The following is a 15,000-nucleotide window of genomic DNA, read 5'->3' as shown; positions in this document are numbered from 1 at the left end:
GTACAGGGCCTAGCCTTTGTTGATTGCACCTTTCCTTAATATTCTATGGATATCAAGAGTATTACACTAATTATACTTAGCATATAGTAGAAAATCAATAAATGTTCATTTATTTTAGTTATTTATATATGCTTCATTCACACTTTTTTTCTTTTTCCTTCTTCTTGTTAGAAACCAAGAAATAACTTATTTAGTTTGAATATTTCCTTGATTTTTAGGCTATCATTTCTTAATATCAGGTGACATTAGCTGTCTCTAGTTCTTTGCATTATTCCATCAGAATGTCATGGTCAGATGAGGGAGTGTCCATGGCAGGTGTAACTAGGCAATAGTTAACACCCAGCCAAGAATGATGATATTTTTTAAAATTCTAAATTGTACATTAACTGTTGAATAAAGAACAATATGTATAAGGTATAAAGAATAATAACATAGTAAATACTAGTACACTTCCCTGTCAGCTCAAAAATATAACACTACAATTGCCCTAGTACCTACAGGTTTAGAAGACACCTATGTGCCTCATTCTCCTCTCCAGAGGAAACTTTTCATCCTGATAGCTTTCATGGCTATGTTTTCCCTTGTTATTTTACTGTATGTATTTGGACACCTGAATGTTGTTTTATTTCAACATGTTTTTAAGTTTTAGAAAATGGAATCATACTGAATATATGCTTAAGTACTTTTTTTGCTCAGCCTTGTATTTGAGACTCATTCACATATGTAAGTGTTATTCATCTACTATATTTAGTTGGACTACCATTCAGCTATTTTACTGTTACACAGTATTCTATTGTGTGAATATTCCACAATTTATTCAACCATTTTTCTTTTAATGGACTTTTTAGATTGTTTTTAGCTTTTTACTATTAAAAATCAAGGCTATGAATATTATCGTGTAGGTCTCCTGGAAAGTATTACAAGAGTTTATTTTGTAAAGAAGATCTTAACCATTTTATGTCATGGATTCCTTCGGAATTTTTTTTAATATTAGGGATTCTTCTCAAGTTTTTTTAAATGCATGCAATAAAATACATAGGATTATAAAGGAAACCAACTTTTGTATATATATGTAATGTAAAATACATATTACATATTTTTAAAGCCCTGATTTTTAAATTATTAGATTCAATAGATACAAAATTACATTTCAAGAAATATAGTCAGAAGAAACATAACATAGAGGAAAAGAAAAGAATCATAGAAACTGTACACATTGTTCACTGAAAGTTCTTGTATAACAATATAGAAGATTGTTATTATACTCATAACTTTTTGTCTTTTCACATTGGAACTAAATAAAAAGTCAAGAGTGATATAGAAATTCCCTACATTAGGCGGGGCGCAGTGGCTCATGCCTGTAATCCCAGCACTTTGGGAGGCTGAGGCGAGTGGATCACCTGAGGTCAGGAGTTCAAGACTAGCCTGGCCAACATGGTGAAACCCCGTCTCAACTAAAAATGCAAAAAAATTAGCTGGGTGTGGTGGCAGGCACCTGTAATCCCAGCTACTTTGGAAGGCTGAGGCAGGAGAATCGCTTGAACCCAGGAGGTGGAGGTTGCAGTGGGCTGAGATCGCACCGTTGCACTCCAGCCTGGGTGACAAGTGCAAAACTCTGAAAAAAACAAAAAAACCCTACATTAAATGACTGTGCATATTTTGATTAAATGTCAAGTATGTAAATATTTAAAATGTTAAATATGACAAATGACCTTGTTTCTTGTTAACTTATCTACTCTGCTGTAACGCTATTCACAAGGATAATGTATATGTAAATTGTTTCTAGGTTTTGTTTTGTTGTTAATAGAGATAGGTCTCACTGTGTTGCCCAGGCTGCAGTACAGTGGCATGATTATAGCTCACTATCACCTTGAACTCCTGGGCTTAAGTGATTCTCCTGCCTCAGCCTCCTGGGTAGCTAGAACTACAGGTGTACACCACCATGCCTGATTTTTTTTTTTTTTTTTTTTTTTTTTTTGGTAGAGACAGGGTCTCATCATGTTGCTAAGGCTGTTCTCAAACTACTGGCTTCAAGCAATTCTCTGGCCTTGGCCTCCCAAAGCACTAGGATTACAGGGACGACCCACCATGCCTGGCCTAGGTTTGGTTTACCGATGCTCATACCAGTCTCATAGAGGTGTGTTGATAGGAATGGAGGAAGGTATTTGAAAGCATTGTTAGACCTTGCCAGGGTGGGAGGACAGAAAGCCAGTGTGGAGGGAAGGGAGCTGCCACTGGCTTTAGGTTTGCTATAGCAGATTTGGTCCAGAGAGTCAGGATGCCTGGTATTACTGAGACGTTAGGAAACTTAACACAACTACTACAGCATCACAGCTATTCCCAGACCTTGAGGCTGTTAACTGCTGAATCCGGTCAACCCTTGTGAAAACTCATGCCTACTAAAGACTCCACAGCATTGTATTCTTACAGGAGGAAAAAAAGGGTTGGGAAGGGGGGGTTCTACTGAATTCATACCTCCAAAGTCTTACACGAGTGCAACATGGTGTAACCTAATCTCTAGCTGGAACCCTACTGGTAAGGAAGTCTGAGAATTATAGCTGTAGGCGTTTCTCTCCTCGTAAGATAAGAAAGACCACAAAAGGAGTGAGAATGGATGCTGAGTGCCAATAGTCAATATCTAGCACAGTACTCATTCTTCATAGTTTATTTGTATCTTCTGTTTTTATCTTAAGATTATCCAACATTTATTAGTCTTATTTGCCTTTTCAGAGGATCAACTTTGACTTTGTCTTCACTATCATGTTTGTCATTCTACCTTAGGTTTATTTTTCTTTTTCTAACTTCTAGATATGCATACATAACTCATTTATTTTCAGTCTTTCTTTTCTAATATAACCATTTAGGTGCTGCATTTCCAGCATTCTACAATTTTTGATACATAAGATTTAATTATTGATTAGCTCTACATATTTAATAATTTGCATTATGATTTCCCTTTGACACATGATTTATTTTGAAGTATACTTTAAAGTGTCCAAAAATATGGGGTTTTTTTGGTATCTGTTACTGATTTCTACCTGCACTGCAATTAGGGAGTGTGGCCTTTGTGACAGTAATCCTTTGGGATTTTATTGAAAATATTCTTATTGCCTAGTAGGTGGACAGTTTTTATAAATATTACCTATGTGTTTGAAAAAAAGTATATTTTCTAAATGTTGGCTACAGTATTCTATATACATCCATTAGATCAAATTTGTTAATTGTGTATTTGAAATGATCTGGTTTTCTCATCTCCCACTAAGATGGTGACTTTCTCTTTAAATTTTTTTTTTTTTTTTTTGAGATAGAGTCTCACCCTGTCGCCCAGGCTGGAGTGCAATAGCGGGATCTTGGCTTACTGCAACCTCCACCCACTGGGTTCAAACAGTTCTCCTGCCTCAGCCCCCCGAGTAGCTGGGATTACAGGCGCTTGCCACCACGCCTAGCTAATTTTTGTATTTTCAGTAGAGATGGGGTTTCACCATGTTGGCCAGGCTGGTCTCAAACTCCCGACTTTGTGATCCACCCACCTCAGCCTCCCAAAGTGTTGGGATTACAGGCATGATCCCAATGGGATTACACCGCGTCCGGCTGTCCTCTGTTTTTTCTTTTCTTTGCTTCTGGATCTCCAAATAGATGTGCTTGAGAATTACTATCCTACATATTTATGCTACCCTCCATATTTATGACATCTATTTTTATATTTCCCCACTCTTTATATCTTTGTGCTACTTTCCATTCCTCTAGATTCATCTTTCATTACGTATATATTCAAGTGTGTCTAATGTGCTATTAATCTCACCTATTTATTGAGTTAAATTTCAGAGGATGAAACTTTTATTTCTAAAAGTTCTGGTTGGTTTTCTAACTAATTTGTTCATTTCTTCTTTTTCTTTGAAAATATGATACATACTTATATTCTGTGCCAGATTTTTCTAGTGTCTAAAATCTTTCAGGTTCTGATTCTGCTTTCTATTATTTTTCCTATTAGTATCTTGTTTCATTTCATGTCTATGTCTTATGACTCTTTATACCAAGCTCTTGCTCTTTTAGAACACCGATGCTTTTTATTTTTTAATTGACAAATAAGGATTGTATATATTTATAATATACAACATGCTGTTTTGATATATGTATTCATTGTGGAATGGCTAAATCAAGCTAATTAACATATCCATTCCTCACAAAATTATTTTTTTGTGATGAAAACATTTAAAATCTACTCTTTTAACAATCTTCAGTGTAGTCATGTGCTCTGTGTCAAGGTTTTGGTCAACAACAGACCACATATATGATCGCATCCTATGATTATAATGGAGCTGAAAAATTCCTATCACCTAGTGATGTTGTGGCTCTACCGTCCTAGTGTGTTACTAGTTGTGCTGTACCTAGTGTGTACGCTAGTTATCTAGTGTGTCCTAGTTACACTGGCATAAACAAACCCGCTGCACTGCCAGTCATATAGAAGTCTAGCACATTTCATTATGCATAATACTTGATAATGATAGTAAACAACTGTTACTGGTTTGGGTACTTACTACTATATTCAAAAAAAGTTTAAAAGTAAAAACTCAAAAATAGAAAAAAGGAGAGAGAGGCAAGGAAAAAATAAAAATAAATAGGAAAAAAACCTATAGAATAATGATATAAAGAAGGAAAATATTTTTGTACAGCTGTACAATGTTTCTGTGTTTTGTCATTACAAAAGTGTTTAAAAAGTAAACAAAAAGTTTATGAAGTAAAAAAGGTACTTTCAGCTAAGTTTAATGATTAGCAAAAAGATTTTTTATATATTTAGTGTAGCCTAAGTGTACTGTATTTATAAAGTCTACATAAGTGTACAGTAATGTCCCAGGCCTTCACATTCACTTACTACTCATTCACTGACTCACCCAGAGCAACTTCCAGTCCTGCAGTCTTCATTCATGGTAAGTGCTCTACATGGTGTACCTTTTTTTTTTTATCTTTTGTACTGTATTTTTACTGCAACTTTTCTGTTTAGGTATACAAATACTTCCGGTTCTGTTACAGTTGCCTACAGTATTCATTACAGTCACATACATGCTATACAGTTTGTAGCCTAGGAACGGTAGGCTGTACCACATAGCCTAGGTGTGTGGTAGGCCATACCATGTAGGTTTGTGTACATATACTCTCTGATGTTTGCACGGTGATGAAATTGCCTAACGATGCATTTCTCAGAATGTATCCCCATTATTAAGCAAAGCATAATTGTATAGGGGAAGGTGTGCATAGGTTATATACAAATACTACACCATTTTATGTAAAGGACTTGAGCATCCTTGGATTTTGGTATCCTTGCGGGATAGGGGTCCTGCAACCAATCCTCCCATGTGGACACCGAGGGACAACTGTCCTCAATTTGGGATTGTTAGATCACATAGGTAGTTGGATCCTGGCCCAAATCCATGTAGTGGTCACCTGTGGTTATAAATTCTTAGGGGAGACTTTTTTCCCACCATGGTAGTACCACAGTCAGATAAGTTTCTTTCCTGCTCCTTCTGCAGGGGCTGGTGTATTTCTTATTCAGAGATGCAGCTTTTTATTTTACATGAAAATCTTCCATTAGACTCTCTACCTGAGACAGGCCTTGCTTTTGTCTCCCGTCTGCTGTGCCACCATCAAAATCAGCAGAGGATGCCTCCATGTCCCCTGGAGAGGCAGAGGGCACAAACGGCCCAGGGCACAAACGGCCTAGGGCAGCCGCCTGCTCAGAATCCTCATAGTCTTACCCTGGCGTGCTATTTCCCTTTGTTTTGGGCCTCCGAGGATTCCTTTCCTTCATGCCAGCTCAGTGATGCATTTTAAAAGATAGTTTTTATATTTTATTGAACGTTTTACGTTGTTTTCTGTTGGTAGGTCATTGGGGTATTTTGTTTATAATGCTGCTAAAAATGGAAGTTTCATCTGGGTCTTTTTTGTGTTCTTGTTTTTTGGGTTGTGTTTCTATTTTTGTTTTTTCATATCTACAAGTAGAAACACTTCCTTCTCCTTTTCGGCTGCCCCCCATCAGTGCGCAGCAGGGGTAATGTGGTATGGGGGAAGCAGCGTGGGCTTTGGAATCAAACAGACCTGGATTTGACTCTACCACTTGCTAGCTGTGTTACCGGGCAACCACTTCACCATTCTGCATCTAAATTTTCCCTTATGAAAATACAGATATTAATACCCACTATAGTACCCAGGAGGAAAAAGGTAATCAAACATTAGTTTTCTTTTCAACAACACCATTTATTTCCCACCTTCCCCCACCTGCCACCCAACGAAATAGTTCAAGCCAAAGAAAAGATGCTTATATCTGAATATAAGAAGTAGACTGAATTCCTGTTCATTGATAATCCTAAATTATTCTTAGCAGACATTTAAATATTAGATTTTAATGAGTAGGGTTTCCAGCCTGGAAACCTGGATTAGGGAAGCATATTTTTGTAGGGGACCTGAATTCAACCTTTGTAAAGTTAGGGGTTAGGAAGAACTGTATTAATTTGCTACTTCTCGGGTTTATTTGTATCATATTTCTAAGCATTCCTCTCCCAAAGAAATCATCTTTCTTCACACTATACACAAGGTGGTTATTGGCAGTTGAGGCATTAAGGGGATGCTAACACAAGGGAATGTTGATTCTAGCTCAAAGAAGGAGCTGGCTGAAAGAATCAATATCGTCCAAAGCAAATATATATTTTTGTTTTATATATTTATTTAAATTCCAAGAAATACATTTAGAACATGCATAATTAGCTGAGGTTACAAAGTTGCCTTTTCAAAAGGCATATTTACCTAGAGAGGTTATGCATATTTCATAAAGAACAGACGATATAAAAGCACAGTCTACCCTTGGTGTGTTCAATGTGCTTTCCCAAGGAAAAGCATGCATTCCTTAAATTATCATTTAGTTTTAAAACAAAAAATGTTGCATTTAAGAAGTGTCTGCCACTTATTGTCATTTTAATAATTTATTACACACAGAGTTCCAAGGAAACTGATGTCTTTTGTTAACTTGCAAAAAACACATAAATTTAAACCTGCTTGAACTTTATCATCACAATACCTTTAAAAATAAATTGCACGGGAAGAGAACTTTACTCATATTGTATAAGTAAATGTGCAAAAGCAGAGAGGGAATATCACAAAGGTGAGTAGAGCAATTTCTGCGTAGTTCACAATGAAATTTCTTACCTCTGTAATTTAGAGCTAGAACAGATTATGAAGACATAAATTTATTTGTTTTAAAGAATGAGGGATCAGAGAAGTGATAAATCATATGACTGATTAGCGTTAGAAACCAGACTTCTATTCCAACAATCTTTTAAATAAAGTCCATGAATTCTGAGAGAGTGTAATAATTGATGTATCAGTGATGATGGCACCAATATTTATGAGTACTTACTCTAAACCAAGCATTTGCTTAGCCCTTTACATATATTATGTTGTTTAATTTTGGCAATCAGCCCATCCGTAGGTAATGATAACCCCATTTTACAGATGAGGAAATTTTCACTTGTTGACAGTAACAGTTATTCAGTGATAGAGCTTCTTCAATAGCAAACATTTGTTTCATTTATCATGTATAAGTATTTTGCTGGAAACCAAGGGACCAAACAGAAAGAAGACATGGTTTTCTTCTTTCGGGGATTGATACATTAGATCCCTACAACCTAACATGTAAGATGAGTATGTTAAATGAGCAGTTTTTTTTGTTTGTTTGTTTTTGTTTTTGTTTTTGTGTTTTTGTTTTTTTTTTTTTTCTGAGACACAATCTTGCTCCGTCACCCGGGCTGGAGTGCAGTGGTGAGATCTCAGCGCACTGCAAGCTCTGCCTCCTGGACTCAAGGGATCCTTCCACCTCAACCTGAGTAGCTGGATCTACAGGGGGCTAATAGGGTATCACTTTGTTGCCCAAGCTAGTCTCAAACTCCTGGGCTCAAGTGATCCACCTGCCTTGGCCTCCCAATGTGCTGGGATTACAGACATGAGACACCATGCCTGACCGAGTAGCTTTCTTATGTTTTGACCACAGCACTTGTAAGAAATATGTTTATTCTGAAACATATACATACATAGATAAATATGTGCAAATTCATAGCTAAAACAAAAGTTTTATGAAATACCCTTACAGTGCTACTTTTTTACACATGCTACTTTCTATTCTAGTCCATTCTATTCTATTTCAATTTTTTAAAAAGCCAGTTGTGACTGGGTGCTGAGACTCAAGCCTGTAATCCCAGCACTTTGGGAGGCCGAGGTGGGCAGATCACCTGAGGTCAGGAGTTCGAGACCAGCCTGGCCAACATGGTGAAACCCCATCTCTACGAAAAATACAAAAATTAGCCAGGCTTGGTGGTGCACGCCTGTAGTCCTAGCTACTCAGGAGGCTGAGGCAGGAGAATCACTTGAACCTGGGAAACAGAGGTTGCAGTGAATTGAGAGTATGCCACTGCACTCCAGCCTGGACAATAGAACACGACTCTATCTCAAAAACAAAACAAAACAAAACAAAAAACCCGTTTGTATTTATATGGATATATACATATATATTTAAATTGTGTGTGTGTATGTGTAAAACTCTAACTACTAATAGTCCTCCAAAGCTCCTTTAGCTATTTATTTTGTTATTTATCCCCATATTTTGTTTGGATTGCTAATTTTGCTTTATTAACTTGAGAAATTATCTATTGACTTCCAGTTGTGGTAGACGAGGATTTTGCTACCTTGCCCTGTGCCTTATTTCCCCACCTTCCATCCTCCTAGTGTAGTAATGCTCAAACTTTTTTAAATAAATGGTTTTATTACTATGACTTATAAATGTCATTTCTCACGGAGCCATGTAGTGTATTCTATTTTCTTTCTCTTTATCTCTTTTTAATTACCATATTTTTCCACTTGCATAGTTTTCTACATTTCTGAATTTTTTATTTTATTATTTTTTTTCTTTTTTGAGACAGAGGCTTGCTCTGTCGCCCAGGCTGGAGTGCAGTGGCATGATCTCGGCTCACTGCAACCTCCACCTCCTGGGTTCAAGTGATTCTCCTGCCTCAGCCTCCCAAGTAGCTGGGATTACAGGTCTGTGCCACCACACCTGGCTAATTTTTGTATTTTTAGTACAGATGGGATTTCACTGTGTTGGCCAGGCTGGTCTCAAACTCCTGACCTCAGGTGATCCACCTGCCTTGGCCTCCCAAAGTGCTGGGATTACAGGCATGAGCCACCATGCCTAGCCTGAATTTTTAAATTTCTAATTTTTTTTTGCAGGTGCTCCATCAACAGCTATCACATGCCTAAATTAGTGTTTTGCCCCTCCAAAGTTTATTATATCAGATAATTTGCCCACTTGCCTTTATCATGGAGACCTCGTATCCAGAGCAGTCCACTCTCCTGCTCGGGCTTTGGTGCCCTGGGCCACTGCACAGCTGTCATCCTGGAACCTTCTCTCACTGCTCTCTTATGTTGCCTCTTCCATTTTCTGAATTCCATTTTTCTCTCGATTCAAGCCCTCATTTTGCTTCAACACATTTTCTAGAAAGTTCCAAAGAAAGAGAACATGGGAGAAATATTTTCTAAGTACATGCATGTCTTAAAGGCCTTTCATTTACTCTCAACACTTGACTGATAAATTGGGCACAGATGTATAGATTGGAAATATTTCCCTCTCAGGATTTTGAAGATGTTACTCCTTGTCTCCCAGTGTTGCTGTTGAAAAAAATCAGATTCTTATTTCTTCATAACCTGTTTTTAAAAATCATAGCAAATCTTTTTTAAGTTCTTCCAATGTGCCAAACACTGTTCTAACCATTCTGCATTATTTAACATTCACATCACATCTCTGTCTTGAACAGGGAGGAGACTGAGACATGGAGAGGTTAAGTAACATGGAAGTAGGGGTGGGCTGTTGACTGGATGCTTTACATTAATGGACATGGGGACTGGCCATTTAACTGGGGGCCTCCAAAGGTGAGCATCTACTCTCCTCTCTTCCTGACTGTTCTCAGAACAAAATATGAATCTGGAGGAATACTCTGGTTAGGTATGCAGACTCTCAGTTACCCCCATTCTCAGCTACTACCTCATAGTTTCTAGTGTCTTTGAGTCCTGAGTCTCTAACACTCAGTTTCTCCAGAAAACATCCTTCTATTTTCCTACATGGAGAGGACAGTTTGCAGAAATGGTGAATGTGGAGCTAGCTCTACACACAGACATTTAAGTAATCTTTTGGCCTTAGCCTTGCTTTCAGCCTCAGCACCATCTGGTACTTCCAAGTCCAAACCTTTCGTGGATTCTACAGGACACACTGACTTCTTTTCTCATGTGTCCCTCTCAGTAGATATTCTAAGTTGTAGCTCATGTGGCCCTGGCCAGTGAGTTACCATTAACCCAACTGTTTACATTTTTTTAAATTATGAAATATAAACATACAGGAAGTAATAGGAAATAAGATAACCATGTATTTACCACTCAGCTTTATCAATGATCTGAAGCAAATATTTCAAAATAAATAAAAATGCATCATATATATGGTTGATAACTCCCGTGTATCCCTTCTTGAGCTCATTTCATCCCTCCCTAACAGTTATCAGCCTTCTAAATGGGCATCTATTCTTGCCATTATATTATTTATTATACTGTTGCTACAAATGTATATATCTATAAATAACATAGTTTTATACTTATAAACTTTATTGAAATGATATGCATAGTCTTCCACTTTTTTCATTCAACTTGTGCTTTTGAGATATATTCGTGTTGATTTATATAGTTCATTTTTCATTTATTTTAGCTTCTACATAGTGTTCAGTTGTGTGACTTAACAGTGAATTTAGCCATTCTGTGTCAACAGATACAATTTTTTGCTCTTAAAACAGACATGTAGTGAATATTCTTGCACATCTCTCAGTATGCTTTTATAAGAATTTCTCTGTATGGTTTCCATAAGTACACCAAGATACTGGTCTTCTCAGTCCTTGGGGTAGCAACAGGGAGACCTAGAGTCAGCAGAGCCCCTGAGCTAGTATCCTTTGACCATGAACAATTTTATTTTTCCCCAGTGGCACAGAAAAAAAAAAAAAACCAAAACATTATTTCTATGTAGGAATGCTGAATTAAGGAGATGCACATCTTCAAATTTAATAGATATTACCAAATTGTTCTCCAAAGTAGTTGTACCAGTTTATGTTCTCATAATGTAAAGTTCTTTTTTACTAAAACAAGGTACTGTAGTGATGGTTAAGAACACTGGCTTTAGTGTTGGACTCAGTGAATTTGAACCAGACTCCACCTGTAAGCTGTGTGATCATGGGCAGGTTTCTTGGACTTTGCCTTAGTTTCTTTGTTTGTTTGTTTGTTTGAAGAAGGTTGGTTTTATTTTCTGGCAGAATCTTTTAAAATATAAAACAGATAAAACACATTTCAACCCTGCAATCTGCCAGCAAGTTTTTTATATGTCAGAGGATTAGTGGAACATATGCGCTCTGTGACAGCTACATAGCCACTTAACCTCTCCGACTCAATTTCTCCAAATGAACATTAGGAATAGTAAGCCTACCTACTTCCTGAGAATGTGGCAAGGAATAAAAAATCAACTAAATAGGCAATAAAATGGGTTGTGTTCCAATAAAACTTTATTTACAAAACAGGTGGCAGATTGAATTTGGCCCATGGGCTGTAGTTTGCCAACCTTAGTCTAGAAAAATCATTCAGGGCAGATATTATATAAGAAATTACTAAATGATGTATGTATCATATATAAATTTGTGTATATAAGTATATATTTAACACATTGTTAATATGTAAACATGTAATATTATAATATAGAATATAAATTTATTCATTTATTTTTCTTGCTAATCCCAGGGAAATTAGCTACCCTCATTCTTTTAAAAACAATTGTTTCTTCCTGTATATATTACTTATTCGATCAGCAAATGTAGTTATTAAACCTCCATATACTTCAGTAATTTTGAGTTTACTATATAACTTGTTCTATTTATAGATAGCCAATTTTTTTTAAGTTCTGCTTTTGGTCTTTTTTTCTTTAACCTAACACTCTACTCTCTGAAGCAACATACTAGAAACCTAGTGTCTCCTGACATAACCTTTGTCTCAGGTTCACTTCTCCCACCCACCTTGCCCGGGACAAACAATTCTTATTCTCATAGGAATCTCCTATATGACACTGTCTCCAGCTGATTTGCATTCCATCAATCAGATGTTGTCTACTTTTTAGGTTAGTCACTTTGCTAGGTACTGAAGACGCAGATGTGAACCAGTTTCTCTGAAAATAGGGCATCCAAAACAGAGTCTAGATGTGGCCTGGCTCACTGGGGGTCTTATGGGATGACTCTCTGTCTCTCAGTCTGTGCATTTTGCTTTCAGTGATGGAACTTGACATCATGCTGCCTTTTTGCCTTTCCTTTCATCCCCCTAAACCAAAGTTTTTATTATTTCAAAGTAAGTTTGGCAAATATTAGGCCCCATATTTTCCTCAAATGAGAATAGCTAGGCTCAGAGTGGTAAGAAACCTACCCAAAGGCAGAACTGAGAATCAAATCCAGATTTTATAACTTCCAAGTCCAGGATTCTTTCTAATATTTCATGCTTCCTCCATACCCAAAACAGATTGTCCTGGTAAAACTTTATATGATTCCAAAACAGTCTCTACCGGTGAAACACTAATGAAGAACTGACCACATGCAAAAGACAATAGGGCTTAAAGTACAACCTCTGACAGATGTCCAAAGCATGTAAAGTTCATGCATTTGGAATAGGTACATGTCTTCCTATGTTTGGACAAGCCACTCTCCTTCCTGGTAAAGGTGTTAGAGCTAAAATGATAGCACGCAGCAGTTTAGGTCCCCAGGCAAATGCCTCACCCCCACGGCCTACTTGCCAGGTTAGTGAAAGGTCTGTTGGCCTAGACCCTAGACCTGGGGTTGGCTTCCTCCTGCACATACCAAGGTGTTCCCCAATACTTGAGGGGCCACAAATAGTAATAAGAATAAAACTGTTAAAATAGACTAATAACGGACATTTATTGAAAGTTTATTGTGTGCCAGGTACTGAATTATTTAGTATATTATTTAATCCTCACAACATTCTTACGAGGTAGGTACCATTTTAATGTTCATTTGGATAAACAGAGTCAGAAAGGTTGAGTAACTTGCCTACAGTCAGCTAGTAGACAATAGAGAAGGGCCGTAAAGAAGTGCTTTTAACCACTGTGCTATACTTGCCAACTTGTCCAAAACCAGTGAACATTATCCTTTCTAGTCCCCGATTTCTTTCACTGCTTCAGGGATTTGAAAATTAGAAAGTCTCCCTACTCTAGGTGGATCAAAGAAAAAAATCATTTATCTGGTCCCAAAATTCAAAGCATCACAAAAGTCTTTATATTCTGATATTCTAGAAAATATTTATATATAACACCTTCATGTTTGAATAGTCTTTTAAACTATTTCCATTTTATGGATATATCTATGTATCTATAACTACATAGATGAGCCATTTCTAAATGCATTTACCTTCTAGTTATTGGTCTTACTACTGAACTGAAATTTTCCTTGGCAAGTCACAAATGGCCTTATAGTTAGTAAATGAATGGTCAGTTTTCCATCTTTATTTTATTGGATATACCTGCAGCAGGAGACTGTTAAATAATTCCTTATTTTAATTTTTATTTCCTTCTTCATAATATCGTCCTTTTTCACAGGTTTATCACATAGAAAAAGTCTTTTGGAAACAGTACAATGCTATTAAAATATCAAAATTATTATGGCTATTAGGCTAGAATGAGATCTATATGAAAAGTTCAAGAAAAATTTTAGTACCTGTAAACATACATGCTGTTTTTTTTCTTGTGAAATGGAGATATTCTTGTCAACTAAGTATTTCTTCTTTTCAAGCATGGTTCTTGACTTAGACATATGCGGTTCCTTCCAGAAGCCAGTGGTTTAGGCTTGTGGCCATGTTTCATGGGCTAGGAATGTCCAGGCAGCAGGAGTAATCTCTGGTGTTCTTTTCTAGGTATTTACCTTGCTGTGGATTGCTGACTGGATGGTCCATCACTTCTGGAGGAAAGGAAAGGACCCGGATAGTTTCTCTATCCCCTACCTAACAGCATTGGGTGATCTGCTCGGGACAGCTCTGTTAGCCTTAAGTTTTCATTTTCTTTGGCTTATTGGAGATCGAGATGGAGATGTTGGAGACTAATAAATTCTACAAACTGCTCTCAAGTTACCAATGAAGAAAATACACGACAACCACTTATGGCTCTTTTTCAAAACTCTTAAATCAGTGGTTTGACTTTTGCCAGGGTAATCTTCAGTTGGCCCTGATTCAATTAAATGGCCTTAATTTTTTTTTAAGGAATTTGTGTCAAAACCAGAATGAAGAGTATTTGTGCTGCTTTTCATAGAATAAATAATTTGACATAGACATAGATATAAGCTCCAGCTCTGAAATTAATTAGGGAAGAATATAGGATGTTTATAGTGAATAATTTTAAAACCACAAACATAGCAGAAATGTACTGTATTATTTAATTTGTAATGCAGGATTAGAAGAAGCAGAGCTCTAGTTTAGCCTTTCTTGTCTCACAGATGTGCTGTATCCCAGGCATACTATAAAGCGAAGGGTGCCCAACCAAGCTTTGAATCGTATTAACAATGCCCACCACTATGCTAACTGAGGATAAATTTACCAATTGCTCATATTTAAACTGACCTAAATATGTTTTGCTGAGCATAAGATAAACTCACTTTTACCTCCATCTAAAATTACCCTGTGCTGATGCCAATTCAATTTCATTTCTGCAAGTTCTTGTCAGGCTAACCTTTAAACATCGAGTGATCTTGAGAGATTGTTAATGAGAGCAGTGGGTTATTTTTTGATCGTTGATTTGTTGGAAAAATGTTGAAGTGTTTTAAAAAATGTAATCTTCAAAAACAGAAGATAACCTGAGATGCATTTGTAGAGACAAGACGGTATGAG

At 36.8% G+C, this 15,000-nt stretch overlaps 1 protein-coding gene across 6 annotated transcripts in view; it reads left to right on the top strand.

Moving 5' to 3' along the window:
* Window positions 1-14,976, top strand: part of SLC41A2 (solute carrier family 41 member 2) — a 141,013-nt gene extending 126,037 nt beyond the window's left edge. For all 6 annotated transcript variants that reach the window (XM_050748472.1, XM_050748474.1, XM_050748475.1 and 3 more), the window contains one exon: window positions 14,035-14,976. In XM_050748472.1, coding sequence (XP_050604429.1) covers window positions 14,035-14,220 — 186 coding nt within the window. In that variant the 3' untranslated portion in view covers window positions 14,221-14,976. The remainder of the gene's footprint in view (window positions 1-14,034) is intronic.
* Window positions 14,977-15,000: the final 24 nt, after the last annotated feature.

Source organism: Macaca thibetana, chromosome 11 (assembly GCF_024542745.1).
Source record: "Macaca thibetana thibetana isolate TM-01 chromosome 11, ASM2454274v1, whole genome shotgun sequence".
Taxonomy (NCBI): Eukaryota; Metazoa; Chordata; class Mammalia; order Primates; family Cercopithecidae; genus Macaca; species Macaca thibetana.
The sequence above is the reverse complement of the archived record's forward strand: the minus strand, read 5'-3'. Positions and strand labels throughout refer to the sequence as shown.